Genomic DNA, 15193 nt, shown 5'->3' with positions numbered 1-15193 from the left:
CAGTAGGTGGGCGGCCAGTACTTAGACATGGCCTGAAGTGCAGTATGGGTGAGGAAAACCTACTGAGTGTGGTGTGAGCATGAGTGTGTTCTGTCAAATCCATTAAATAGTCAAATATAGAAAAATCCACAGGAGGCTCTGCAATTAATCCTCCTCAGATTGTTAAAATATCTTTAATTTTACACGTTTTCTTCATTTCAGCTTCTTTTGTTTTCAATGCACATTTACAATGTGTTAATTCAGTTTGCTGCATGAGCCATATATTTTTAGATATTGCTGATACAATTTATCCTGAAGAGGCAGTACAGGAAGGTTAATCATCTTTTTAGTGTGTGCTGTGATCCTCTAGAGCAAGGATCTGTTTGTAAAGACTTCCAAGTGGAGACTTAAAGCAAAGATGTGCTTTCCAATGGGTTTGTGAGTGAAGGCTTACATACCTTTCTGCTGTTCAGATATCACTAGTTTAGTCCTTCAATTTAAATATCAGTTTGTCAAAAAGTTCTTTGTAACTGTTGCTCTCAGTCTCAATTAAGATAAATTAAAATGTATTGCGACTGAAGCAGATGAGTCATTTTCACTGTGATAAGAAATGGTGCGATCTTTGGATGAACTGGGAGATCCTGATAATATACAGTGAATCTCTGAACATCATTAAACTTGACATTTGGCTTAATGTGTATGTTGGCTACATAGTCCTGATGAGCACCTGGATGTAACTTTTCTGTTAATGAAGTCTTCAATGAAACAATGAATGTTTAAGAGAAGGTTGTTGTAGGCAGGTGGGCATGATCATTCGTATCAGCACTGAATGTTTCATTTCCTTCTTTTGTGCTTTTTTACCAGTCATGAATAAAAATTTTGAGGTTTTTATTTATCACTGTTTGTTTTATATATATGAATACACTCAGTATTTTCCTGTCTGTATAGCAGTCAGAGCCATTCTTTGCTACAGAGCACACTAGAAAGCAAAGATCATACTTTGAAACTCTCAAATCTCTCCTACCTCTCAGCTGCAAATTCCTTGCATTTGCCTGGGGTTTCATCATCATCTCTTCTGAACTTCAGTTTTCCTGTCGGTCTTTCAGATACAGATGACTTTCTGAGCCCGAGATCTGAAGTAACATCCTAAATGAAAACTACTAAATTGATGGTTTGTAGGCTCCTTTCAAATACTTTGATAACTGTCTGAGCAGAGATTAGCAGCTCATTAGTGGTATTTCTAACTGGAAAACCAAGAGAGGTCTGTGAAAAGCCTGAACTTCAAGAAAAATTTTATACTAGTTCTTAACTTCAGTATATAGCATCTCTTCATAGTTTTCAATATTGTGAACTTCTAGACATCAGTCTTATTCTGCAGCTGTTCCATGGGAGAAAAAACAGGGACAGAGCAGAGAGCACGGTGGAGCCTAATGATGTCTTAGCCTTTGTTGTGATTTGAAAACAAATGGAGTGACAGGCTGCAAGTCAGAAATACAATTTAATGAGAAGAAAAGGAAAATAAAATAAAATAAAATAAATGCAATAATAAATAAAAGACCACTGACAGAGTCAGAATACAACCTGAGCAGGGTGATGGAAGCAGTCCAGGTGAGGTGGTCTTCCTGAAGCTGTGATCCTGTAGAGAGGTCTGGTAGTTCTGGTCTTCTGGGAATCCAGTGGGTGAGGGCTACTTGTCCTGTCCCAAATCTCAGCTTATATCCAGATGAGAATGCTTGGCTCCTCCTCCTGGGTGGAGCATCTCACAATGGGATGATGAGTCATACAGTGGGTACTTGATGGCCCATTAAAGTGAGATAGCTCCTGGAGGGAGTTACCTATGGGCACGGTATTGTTGGGCCATAAACTGAAGATGGTGATAGAATACCTCCTGTACTACAACCCAGGATACCTTGGTGGGATATAGGCTGTGGGGCAAGGGACTACAGAAAAAAGAACTGGGAATGTACAGCATATAGCAGATATCAACGGTTTTGAAACTATGTGGTTTTGTAAGGCTGCTAAGTAATGCTAACAGTAGGCTGATTCTGCTACTAGTGGGAAATTCTTGCTTAAAAATGTGACTGCTTAGGGCTGTGACTGCTTGGGGCTGTGGCAGTATATAAAACTGAACTGTGAGAACAATAAACAACTTCAAGTCCTGTCTCTCAGTTGCACGGCACTGTTCTACTTCACACTACATAAAAAAATCTGAAAAAGGCTAAATAAGAGCAAAAAGGAAAAAAATGCCTGCTGGTTCATATCTCTCTCTTGCTCTGAGTACAGAATAGCAGACATTATTATCACTAATGAGTTCTAGGACTGAAGAGAGTAAAAGAAACTTCCCAGAAACTGTGAAGATACAGAAAAGCTTCCTTTTGGCTGGTTACTCCAGCTGGGTAGAGCAACCCACTCAAGAATACCAGCAGCTTTCACATAGTCAGGGATAGGTAATGAATATAAGTCACTGGTGGACTTACCTGCGATTTCACTGATCGATTCATCTTTCACCCCGATGTATCTGTTCCACACCACACTATATGTAGCACAGCACTGATGTTCTCTCTTTTCATTAATCTGTGAGAACACTTCACTGTGTCCTGAAGTGTTTTGTTGAACAGACTTTGACACAGTAGAAACTACAAAAATCTTTGGCAAAAAGCTACTTCCCTTTTCTTACATGTCATAGCAACAGTTTTCTAGTGTATTAAATTGAAGGACACCTAGAGATATGTTCACAAATAAATACACTTGTGATTTTTTTGTTGGTTTTTGCTTTATTTTTTACTTGTCTGAGTAAATCTTCATGCTCTCTATTTCCTCTTTTTATGAGTAGTCTAATTTTCAGATGAAAGAAATCCAGGATTAAATGAAAAATACTCTAACAACTTTCAGGTTTATCTTTCATCCAACTGGTGACATATTCATAATATTGTCTAAGCTACTCTGAAGGTAAGAAGGGAGAACTGTACCGGGAGCAGCTATTTAGTGGACTGCACACCACAGTTAAAGTAATACTGCTGCTAACAACGAACTTCCAACACAGTCTATTCAGGCTAACTCCCCAAAGGTATGTTTGATTTCAAAAACACTTTTGAAAGAATTTAGTCTTTTAAATCTTACAGTGGCTTGCTCTTCTTTTAACAATTTGATAAAAAATATATTTGATCAATGTTGTAATTGTTCAGTTCCTTTAATAGTCCTTCTATAATCCTAATAATAGTCTTTTTTTTTTTCCAAAGCAAGGAAAAACCTACATCTTGAAGCTGACATTGTTGTCACTCTCTAAATGTTATCAGCAACTTTATTTACTAAGTCATACATACAAAATGTATCCCAGATATTTTCTTTTATTTTTACTACACTTGCTGATGCTGTGTAGTAGATTGCTGTTGCTTATTAAGTGAAAAAGACAATCAATTTCTTGCAGCCAATTTCATCATAAATAAGGGGTTTTTTTGTATATAGCAGTTGCTATATATCGAGAATTAGTGTATCAATGATAGTGGGAGTTTATTCAGCAACTAAACTAGGATTATATGGACTACTGTCTTGAGGAACTGCTTGGCAGTCAGACTTAAAGCTCTCCGTGGAAAGGCGTGCATCTGAGCAGATGTTCATAAATTTAGTAAGAACTAATACTTCCATTTCAGGACTTTTCTAGTTCTTTAACACTACTAGTGTCCTCTTTATAGCTTTATTAATCTATACTGATCTATGCTTAGGTCAGTAGATGGATACATTAGATAATTATTTTTCTACCAATAGTATAATTTGGACATGAAACTACCCTGTGGCATACCTTTGCGAGCTGCTGATTACACGATGGGTAGTAACCAGGCAGTAAAAGTCAGTTGTCAGTATAGAGAGAGGATAGAAATCTAAGTTTTTGCACACTTGAATTTTCTCCTTTGTTTTCTTGTTAATTCTCTTTGGTTTTCATTTAATTAGAAATGCAAAGTTCTTTAGCTCTTAAATTACTTTTGTGCCTATATTAGTACATTTTGTTAAGAAAAGTTTGCTAAGGATACGGGGCTTATGCAATCATGCGGTTTCTGTCTTCTAACTATTTCTGCAATAACATTTAAATCTTTTGGATAAGTTCCAGGAATTTGACAGACAAGGATAAGTCTGAAATTTATTGTATTTATAGAATCCTAGGATAGTTCACATGTCAAAGAACTACGGGAGATCTCTGAGAAACACTAAATACTCGTTTTTGTTCCTTCTCTTATTGTGCCTGATTTTGCATGTCTCTGTCATTCCTTTTTGACTTGTCTTTCAGAATTCTTCTGAACATTATTTTACTAGCCACTTTTCTTTTTTGAGAGCAGAGGTGATTCAGCTTGAGTTAATACAGTTACAAAGCTTCAGTTTGTATTTGTTTGAAACAGATGACATAAGCATGTCGATCTGACCCACAATTATCTAACAGGTATTAAATTCATCACTGGCAGAGGTATTGCCTTACTTGTGTACGATGTCATAAGAATTATTCCATTACCCTCCTTGAATCATCCCGACTAGCTGTGTGATTTAATGAGTATGTGTACATCAAGTAAAGGAATGTTGTTAATACAATATATGAACGTGTTTCTCAGTAAATATAGTGAGCCAGTGGCTAATTTTTCAGTGCTCATGGCTGATTATACTGTCCTTATAATCCTTCCCAACTACTTCTAGACACTCAGTGTTTTTACTTTTAAATTACCAATTCTTAGAGGTTTGAATGCCGTTTTTGTTACTGGAAAACTCCTAGGATGTTCCCTTCTCATGAGTTAACTTCATTTTAATTTGTTCAACTATCGAGCCATCTGTGTTTTTTTTTTTTCTGACTCGAAATCCAAAAACCCTACTTTCAATTAAGTTGTAATGCCTTGGACAGAAAATGAGCCTTCATGTATGTTTTCAGTATTTTCTGTTTCTATAAATATGCTGGGATTTTTTGTGAACACCATTCTAGGTATTCAGAGTTCCAACTGTGTAATTTTTAATGAACCTTAAATTAAAAATGCTCTCTCTGAATTAGAGCTGTCAGTGATTTGGTGATTGTTACTTTTCGCTGACATTGTCTTGTTCTTCCTCTTGCAGTTCAAACATTCTTTCATTAACCTGCAGAAAAAGTGTACTTCTTTGAGTACTAGATAAGCTGGGTATACATAACAGTACATGCATGCAAGAAGTTGGTGATACTCTCATTGTGGAAATCATTCCCATTAAGAGAAACATGTGATTGTTTCAGAGGGCTTGACCTTGTTAACAGCAGCCCATGTTCTTGATAGAAGCAGTGCCAGTACTGCAAATGCAAAGACAAGACAAGCCAGATAGGCTGCAGAATTCTTTTAAGTGGGAGGCAAATGTTGACAGCAGAAAGGGTTGTGTAGATTTAATTTTTTTTGGTGGGTTGGACAGACTGACAAGAAGAACATTATTTTTTGAAGAGTTTTGACATGACTCTTAAGTATAGCAAAAGGATGTTTTTGCTCTGAGATGCCTAATTTTAATAGAAAATTTATATTCATTAGAGAAGTTTTGTAATAGGTGTCAAGGACTTTGAAGAGAAATGTAATTAACATAATTTTATTAGCACTGAAAGTGTAAGGCAAAGAATACTGGAAAAGAGCTACTAACTTAGCTTTCTATTTTATAAATCTATGAAGGAAAAAGAACTACTCCTCTCTGAAATAAAAAATCCACAGAAACGATCCAACAGTATTTCCAGAATTTTACAGCTCAAAGTCTGGAGATAGCTCAAGATAAATTTTCATTGGGAATAATGTCTCTAAAAAGGTAGAAATGTCCTTTTGTCTCTGGTACTTCTCTAGTGGGGGCCTCTTTTTGCATGACTGAAATATGCATGTTTTCTTCCAATTAAGAGGGATGAGAGATGTGTATTATACAGAAGCAAATGCAGGATTACTGTGTTAATGGTAAAAGGCAAAAATGAGGCATGTGTGAGGATTGATACTGGAGGAGGTAGTTGAATAGCTCTGCATCTGCCTCGTTTAATTTGGTTAGCTCAGAGCAAAAATGAGTGGAAAATATATACAGTGTCTTCTTGAAATGTTTTATTTTTCGCTTTTTACCTAAGATCCGTGGTGCAGAAAAAATACCATTGAGATATTTGTCTTTGTGCTCTGTGGAGGAATGCTGTTGATTGTGGACTTTTTTTTCCAATGGTTTAGTTGGTTGACAGTGTCTGGATGCCAGGCACCCAGGAAAGCCACTCACTCACTCCCCTCTGCAGCTGGACAGAGGAGAGAAGATTTAACAAAGCATTCATGGGTTGAGATAAGGACTGGGAGAAAACACTCATCAATTACCATCAAAGGCAAACCAGGCTCAACTTCAAGATATGAAGTGAATTTATTGCTAACAAAATTAGAGCAGGATAATGAGAAATAAAATAAACCGCTAAAAACACCTTCCCCCAACCCTGCCCCCTCTCCTTTCCAGCCCTCTCTGTTACCCCAGCAGCACAAGGAGGCAGGGAATGGGAATTATGGTCAGTTCATCACCTGTAGCTTTTCTTGCTGCTCAGGGACTGGAGTCCTTCCCCTGCTGCACCATGTGTCTCTCCCATGGGAGACAGTTCTCCCTGAACTCCTCCAGCACGAGTCCATCTCACAAGAATAGTGGAGAACTGTGAACTGCTGCAGTGTGAATCCATCCCACAGGCAACCGTCCCCCTCAAACTGCTGCTGCATGGATCACTCTTCCACAAGGTGCAGTCCTTCAAGGACAGGCTTACTCCAGCATGGGTCCCTCTCACCTTGGGTATTCTATGTGGTCACAGCCTCCTCTCAAGTATCCACCTGCTCTGGTGTGGGGCTCCTCCATGGGCTACAGGTGGATCTCTGCATCCCCATGGATCATCATAGGCTGCAGGGGGACAGCCTCCTTCATCATGATCTTTACCACAGGCTGCAGAGGAATCTTGGCTGTGATGCTTGGAGCGTCTCCTTCTCCTCCTTCTTCACTGTCCTTGGTGTCTAAATAGTTTCTCTTCTCACACGTTCTCTCACTCTGCTCTTCTCTGGCTGCAGTTACAACTGCCCTACCATTTTTGTTTTGTTTCTTCTTAAACACATTATCACAGAGGCATTACCACCATTTATAATTGCCCCAACCTTGCCCAGTGGCATGTCTATCTTTGGAGCCACCAGGAACTGGCTCTGCCAGACACTGAGGAAACTTCTGGCAGCTTCTCACAGGAGCCACCTAGCTCCCTCCACTTCCAAAATCATGCCATGCAGACATAATACAGCTGGTCACAAAAGCCTGTACTGCGTCTAGCTTTCTGTAAGCAGCAGCACATGTTCCCCTGCACTAGTACTACAGTCTGCAGCCAACAGCAAACCTACCGAAGTTGAGCATTAAAGAACTGCCCACTCTGCCTCGGGGCAGTGCTTGGGCTATCACCAGTGCCAGGGACCATCCTGGGGCACATGAGTGATAGTGGCGTCTCTTGGCATGTTCCAGCTTTCAGGGCAGGATGGTGATGACTGACCTTTTTGAAATGTGCAGGAATGTACTCAAAAGCTGTGTGGCTGTGGTCCTGGGCCACCATCTCTTAGTGACTTCTGCTTGAGCAGAAGAGGTTGGACTAGATGGCCTCTGGAGGTCTTTTCCTGCCTCCACTATTCTGTGATTCTGTGAGTCAAAACACAGTCAAGCTAAGAAAGCCCCTCCAGACTTCATGACATGGGAAGGTTTGAATGATTCCATATGCTCATGAAGACCCAGGTTTGTCTCCCAGAAGTCATTTGTCCATATGGTAGCCACTTCTTTTCCTTTGAGGGATTTATCAGTGACTGCACAGAAAACTAACAAGCTAAACACAAGCGTGATGGTGCAAGTGAGTGCAACAACTCACTAAAGGCATTGGTTCTGTTTTTGTAGTGTGTGTTGCAGGTAACCATCATTTTTGCAGTTGGCAAGTCAAAATTTACAACTAAAGCAACTAGCTCCATGTCAGTGCTGTGAGCCAGCAAGTTGATCCTGGTCTGGATTCCTTCATGAGACTGTCTTAATGCTTCTTTTCTGTGATGGTACGAGTCATAGATTGACATGAGGAGTGTACACAGTAGAGGCCAACTGTAGTTCAGTACAAAAATTGAATACAGTTTGTCTTGCTCCAGAAATGAATGTATTGTCTCTGTCTTTTGAGAGGACTCTTTTTTTTCCTCTGCAGTCTTACTTGAAAGTAACAGTTCTTGGCATAGCACTGTTTTCTGATGACTCTGGTAGTCTTTGGCCATGGTCTGAAGAGCCTGTAGCCTGTACTGCCACTCCAGGCATTAAACCTGAGGCTTTGTACAGGGCATACCATGGGGGCAAATTTCTCTATGAAGACTTTGGGGGTTATTTTTAAAGTATTTAAAGAAGAAGGAGAAGGGAAAGCTTTTCAGAGGCTTTGAACCAGGCATTAGATTTGGATTGGCGAAGAGGCAGTGCCTTTGAGACAGAGTAATTGTAAGTTGCTGTCACTCATCACTGCTATGTTGTGAGAGGAGTGGTAACAGAAGTTACTCTGGGGGGTGTTTGGGATAAAGCAGAAGAAAACAGGTGTGGAAGGACAAGAGGTTTCCTAATAAGTCGTTGGTGTCTTTGGTACCAGGACAAAAAGGAGAAAAGCTGATCACACTGTAGAAACCCAACATAGGGAGAAAAGGCACCCCCATACAAAATGTTCAGTACCCTATTTTATGCACAGGTGGGTACCGTAGAACAGAATGACAGAGTCAGCACTGCAGTTTCATGCCTATTATCCTCCTAACCTGAAAAGGCCTTGCAAGACTCCCTTTTGATTTTCAGATGCATTTTGTGATGGAGAATAGATCCTTGACACCAGGCTTGCACATTGGATTTGACTTTATTTTTTTGCAGTTGTTAGTAGGGCCTGTTTTTGTCTAAAGTAGTATCATTCCTGACACTGGTAACAGGCCATACACTAGTTCCCTTGTTAATAGGGTGTGCTACCAGGCTTGTGCCCGTCGTGGCTGCGGGACCTCCACAGGGATCAGTTCCTTGCCACCTGTGGTTCAGTGAGAGAAATCCGGCGCCCCTGCTGATGGCGCTCACTGCACTCCGAGGAAGTTGAGGTGTCCTGTTCAGGTCTTAGAGCTTGTCCATCATCACATTCCATCCTCCTTAGATTTTCCTGCAGTGTTTGATGCTGTGTGCTGCGGGATCTTGCCCGGGATTGGCTCCTTGTCACCCGTGGTTCGATGAAAGAAATTTGGCGTCCTTGCTGAAGGCGCTCACTTCTTCTTGGGGAGGGACGGATGCCCTGTTCAATCCTTAAAGGCTGTCTCTCATAGCATTCCATCCTCGGATTCTCCCTCAGGGGCAGTGTGCTGCGGAACCTCCTTGGGGTTCGGCTCCTTGTCACCCGCGGTTCTCTGTAAGAAACCCGACGTCCATTCTGTTGGCGCCTTCTCCTCCTTGAAGAAGCACGGATGTACCAGTCATACCTTAGAGCTTGTCCCTCATCGCGCTCCATCTTCCTTAGATACTCCCTCAATGTCTGGCTGGCAGAGCTGCGCGACCTCTGCCGAGATCGGCTCCTTGTTGCCCTTGGTTCTATGAAAGAGACCTGGTATTCTTGCCGACGGCGCTTGCGCCTCCTTGAGAGGGCACTGACGCGCCGTTTGGTCCTTGGAGCTCGGCCTGTGTCACGAGCAGTGTTCTGAGCCCTGCTCTGCCGCCGTCTCCTGCTGCTTGACTGGTTGTAGCCCTGCTGGACCCTGGTGTGGCCATCGTGTTGCCTCCTTGGATACCTGCCTCGGCTCTTCACCTGCGCCCTGCCACGGCTGCCCCCACGGCTGCCCCCACGGCTACCAGCACAGGTTCTGCTGTTAGACTTGTGGCGCTGGCATCCTGAGGAACGCTGCTGGCATCTTTCCCTAGAGCGGGATCCAGCTCCCTCTCCTTGAGTATGGCTGGCAGAGCTGATGGGCTCCTCGATGGAGTGCCCCTGAGAGTTACTGTCTCCCACCATGTGGAATGTATGTGGGAAAGGCGACAGGCCCTCCACTCTTTTGTGGAACCACTCCACCATGCAGTAAAAGCAGAAAGGGTGCCGACGCCAGCTCACAGGGGCTCGGTCATTAGGGGCAGCCCGGCAGATTGGGCACATTAGGTTCTCCGAAGCACCTCGACGTGCAGGCCGAGACACCCGGCTGGTGCTGGCAGCAGGGGAGGAGGTTCCACTTTCTGCCAAGTCTTCCTCTGAGGTCATTTTGCCCTGCAAACCAAAGAGATACGCTAATGTGTTCCCTGGTGCTGGGGACTCAGTTTGCAACAGCAAAGCTACTGAAGTTGAGCATTAAAGAACTGCCCACTCTGCCTCAGGACAGCACTTGGGCTGCCACCCAGTGCCAGGGACCATCCTGGGGCAGCTGAGTGACACTGGGATGTCTTGGCGTGTTCTAGCTCTTGAGGCAGGATGGTAACTGACCTCTCTGGTATGTGCAGGCAGGAGCTGGAAAGCTGGGAAAGGGATTCCTGGTCAACAAGTGCAGCCAGAGTCTGAGTGCATGGCAGATTGTGACCAGCACCCCAGGCCCTGTCAGTGTCCTTGTCCAGCAAATCTTCTCCGTGCACTCAGGAAGCACACAATCGGATGGGGGTCCTTTTTGCTCTCACCTGCAGATGTCTGTCCCCAGTGGAGGAGGCCAGACACTGTGGCCTTTTGGGACTTCCCCAGGCATCCAAAAGGCTTGTTGTCACGCATGTCACAATGACTCCTTGGTGACATCATGGGGCTTTCGGAAACCACACCCAGAAGACACTCCAGCCCCAAGGAATGAAATCTTCCAAGATGGCTCATCTCACATGACTGCTCCACTTTCAAGCAAAATCCCGATACCATATTTTTCATATAAATTCATAGTTTTCATTGATCATATCAAAGACTATATTTTGTTTTAGAAATAAACCATCTCACGATATTTCTTACTCCTCAGTCAACTTTGCAGGTCAAAAGAGCAGTCTGTCTGGTGTGTGGCTCCCCAGCATAAGTAGAGGTGGATATACTGAAGGGTGTCAAGTAAGGGTTCACAAGGATGATAAAGGGTTTAGAGCATCTCTACTACAAGGAAAGGGCTAAGAGTGCTGCTTCCAGACTGTTCAATCTGGAGAAGACTCCATGGGGGATCTTTTCAATGTATACCAATAACAAAATGGAAGGTACAAAGAAGACAGAGGCTCTTTTCAAGGGTGCCCGGAACACATAACTTCCCTCTGGATATTAAGGAACTTTTTTTTTTTTTTTTTTTTTTTTTTTTACTGTGAGGGTGACCAAGCACTTGTCAGGGTGCTTATAAACTCTCATTCCTTGGAGATGATACTCAAAAGCTATCTGGCTGTGGTCATGGGCTAGTTGCCACTGCTCTGTGGCAGAAACCTGATATCCCCTGTGTTCCTGCTGCCTTCTGCTGTAGTTCTGGGCTTACAGCCTGGCTCTCATCATGATCTCTTCTCATTTGCTTCTCTCTTTGTGTTTGACATTAGTGCTGTGGTACCTCACCTGAAATGGGCTCTATGTTGCCTTTCATCCCCTGGAGGAAACTTGACTCCCCAGCACTGTTTCTTGTGCCTCCCATAATAAGCTGGAACTGGCTCTTCTGGGTTTAGAGCTCAGTCCTTGTCATGGAGTGAAACCAGTTAAAGTGCCATAGCTTGTCTCAGGCATGATAGATCAACAAACCCTTGTTCACATAAGTCTGATAAGCCCAGCTGAAGTAGTCTTTCATTAATTTCAGCAAAGGTGCCACTTTCATTCCAAAACTTCCGTGTACTCTCAGTCAAAAACAAAGCACAAGACTGGGCCTGGTTGCAAGGCCTGATAGACAATTCAAAGGGGAACATTTTGTCCTAACCCTTAGTACCTTTCCCTACTGACCATACAGACTTCTAAGTATCTTTAAGCAGCTTTCCAGGAGAAAAGAGTTTAGTTGTTTATAAAGCCAGTGGCATCCTGGCCTGTATTAGCAAAAGTGTGGCCCTCAGGACCAGGACAGGAATTGTTTTTTTCCCCTGTACTCAGGACTGGTGAGGCTGCACCTTGAGTGCTATGTCCAGTTCTGGGCCCCTCACAAAGACATTGAGGAGCTGGAGTGTGTCCAGAGAACGGCAACAGAGCTAGGGAAGGGTCCAGTGCCCAGATCTGATGGGGAGCAGCTGAGGGAGTTGTGGTTCTTTAGTGTGGAGAAAAGGAGGCTTTGGGGGGGACTTCATTGCTCTCTTGAGCTGCCTGAAAGGAGGTTATAGTCAAATGGGGGTTGGTTTCTTCTCCCAGGCAAGTAGTGACCGGATGAGAAGACATAGTCTCAGGCTGTGTCAGGGGAGGTTCAGGTTGGACAGCAGGAACCATATTTTCACAAAAACGATTATCAAGCATTGGAACGGATTGACTAGGGTGGTGGTGAAATGGCTGTCCCTGGAAGTATTTAAAAAATGTGTAGATGTGGCATTTAGGGATGTGGTTTAGTGGTGGATTTGGCAGAGCTCGATTAACAGGTGGACTTGATCATCTTACAGGTCTTCTCCAACCTAAACTTCCGTGGTTCTAGTGACATACATGTGTAAATACATGTACATTGACCTTCCCCACCTGCCTTTTAGAATTACCTGATTTAACACTGTGTTCACAGTACATTTAGGAAATTCCTTAATTTCATTTAGTACTTATTGTTCTTGTAACACTTTTCCCTCTGCACCTTTGTCCCTCCCCTCTGTGCCCCCACAGCACAACCCTTTGTATAATTGAATCAGATGTATTTTCAAAGAACTTTTTATCTATTAAACCTGCCCAAAATTAGTAGTTTACTTATTTCAATTGATGCTTGCTACTTTCCAGATTAATCTTCCACTGAATGCAACATACCACATTTTTGTGTATGTATTCAAGTATTTTACGATAATGAAATGTTCTTCTGATGCTTTTAGTGATTGTAAATAAGGTTTTAATCTTAAATTATTGAGTGTATATCCCATCTGAGGTCTTCTAGGTGTGTTCTCTGAGATGTTTTGAGAGAGCTCATGACTGTAACATTAGTGAACTGTCTGCTGGTGCGGGCTTTAAATAAATTATTTGATCTCATAAAAGCAGCATAAACATTTATTAACAAATCATGACATGGGCTGTTCTTTTCAACTCACTTTTTCTTTATGCTTGCTGGAAGTCAAAGAAACTTGCATATGTATTTTAAAGTGTGCTCTGACGGTGTTCCTCCTTTCTACTCTTGCTTTCTGGTCCTTGAAGCATCGTGTTTCTGAGACCCACAGCTGTCCCTTTTCAGCTATAATTCAGTTATAATTAGCTCAATATAAGCATTGCCATTTTCTGTGCTGTCAACAATGTCATTGCTGCAAAAGCAGCTTTTTCAATAGTACTTGTGCTGTCAGGGAACTCTCAGGCACTATATAAGATATTCTTTGAAGGGTGATAAATCCAATTATTTGTTGTTGTTCATTGGTTATAGAGCTTTAGGGAATTAAGGATCCAAAACTGTTCTGTGTGATTTTTTTTTTGTGTGTGAATTCTAGCATTATCTGCAAATTAGCATTTTTAAATGTATATGTATACATCTCTCATGATTTTTTACTGTGTTTCATAATTGAAGAATTTTTTTGAGCAAGAGTTAACTTTATTTTATTTTGTATACCCTTTAACTATTTCAGAAGTATTTGAATGGAAACTCACTAACAACAAGAAGTTTCTTTGGTTTTCTAGTATTTGTACTGAAAGTTAGCCATTGCACTTAGAATCCAGCTTACTTCTGGCAGGTCACATTTACAAAAAGCACCAAGCTGTGATGCTGTTAATTCTCTTTAGAAGACTGATAGCTGGAATTGTAGGCCTCATCCATTCCTGCTCCTGCTGAGGTCATTTGCCTTCCCTTTCAGCTGGGGAAGAATTAGTTGTGGAGTTACCTGTGGACTGTCACCTCTGCCTCTCAGTGCTGCTGAGAGTCCAGGTTCTCTTAAAGACAGCAGTCCCTGTGGCATCAGTGCCAACAGCGCAGGCGTTCAGTGCACAGTCTGGATAGGAATGTGTAAGTTAAATTTCCTAAGGATGACAAGTATCATGTCACTGATTGTTCTGTTTCGTGATATTTTTCAGAAATGGAAAAATTTCAGGGTTCGGAAGGCAAGAAGGAAGATGAAGAAAAGAAATACCTTGATGTTATCAGCAACAAAAACATAAAGCTGTCAGAGAGAGTTCTGATCCCTGTCAAACAATATCCAAAGGTACTGTAAATCTAGTCTAGCACTTGTTTAATATTTGTTAAGATAATGATGAAAAAGTTATATACTTAACCATTTTTATCGACTCAGAATATGCAGGCTTTGTGATAGTAAAAAAAAAAAAAAGCTCCTATTTAAATGTATCTGTTAGCTATTACATGTTTTAGCTTCTGTCTCAAGGCCTTTCAGAAAAGAAATTAAAGTAAATGAGATTTTTTTTCAGTTTAAGGTAGGTTTTGCCCTTAAGCAGACTGCTGAGATTTTTTCTCAGGTTTTTTTACACATATATTATCCTTTTATAAAATCAAATACTGGTTGCCAAAGAAAAAAAATGTTCCAATACCTCCAAAAAGCTTCCTCATTGAGGAGTTGGAGGATTTTCTCTGGTGAATAAGTTTTAAAAGATGAAGTATCAGGATTACTTCAGGCTCTATCTGACAGTGTTCATTGCTGTTTATAAAAATCAAATGTTTTAATACCTCAGACTTTCTTATTAGGTCTCATTGTTACGTACTCTAATGCAGAAAAAGGATTTTATTTCTTGCAAAATTTAGCTGCTTGTTGGAAGTTTTGCGAGAGAGAATAAAAGAAGGTTGATTTTTTGTTTTTATTTTTTGGAACTTCAGTATTTGTTTGGTTTTCATGTAGTTTTTTATTTATATAAACAGTTATTCTAATAGTATTCATACTAAAGTGATAAACATCTCCATTTGTCTCCAGAGCATTTTTTCCTTGATTTATTATCACATGGTATTTGGTTCACCATTAGCTTTGATTACACTCTGAGCTTTTTGCTTTATACTTTCATTGGAGCAATAAATTACATTTGGTAAAAAGCTCATCAAACAAAATGAAAAGTGTAAAAAAATTGAGATTCAGTGATTCCAACTGACATTTACCTCCTGACTAGTGAATATAAAACTGAGATAATGCAATAATCCAAATGGTAAAGACCTTAGAA

At 41.3% G+C, this 15193-nt stretch overlaps 1 protein-coding gene across 1 annotated transcript in view; it reads left to right on the top strand.

The window, feature by feature from the left end:
- The window catches only part of KHDRBS2 (KH RNA binding domain containing, signal transduction associated 2), a 327589-nt gene that overhangs the window by 48288 nt on the left and 264108 nt on the right, over positions 1-15193 (top strand). The window contains exon 2 of the mRNA XM_066314972.1: positions 14108-14235. Coding sequence (XP_066171069.1) covers positions 14108-14235 — 128 coding nt within the window. The remainder of the gene's footprint in view (positions 1-14107; positions 14236-15193) is intronic.

This window comes from Sylvia atricapilla, chromosome 3, assembly GCF_009819655.1.
Source record: "Sylvia atricapilla isolate bSylAtr1 chromosome 3, bSylAtr1.pri, whole genome shotgun sequence".
NCBI classification, from domain to species: Eukaryota; Metazoa; Chordata; class Aves; order Passeriformes; family Sylviidae; genus Sylvia; species Sylvia atricapilla.
The sequence above is the reverse complement of the archived record's forward strand: the minus strand, read 5'-3'. Positions and strand labels throughout refer to the sequence as shown.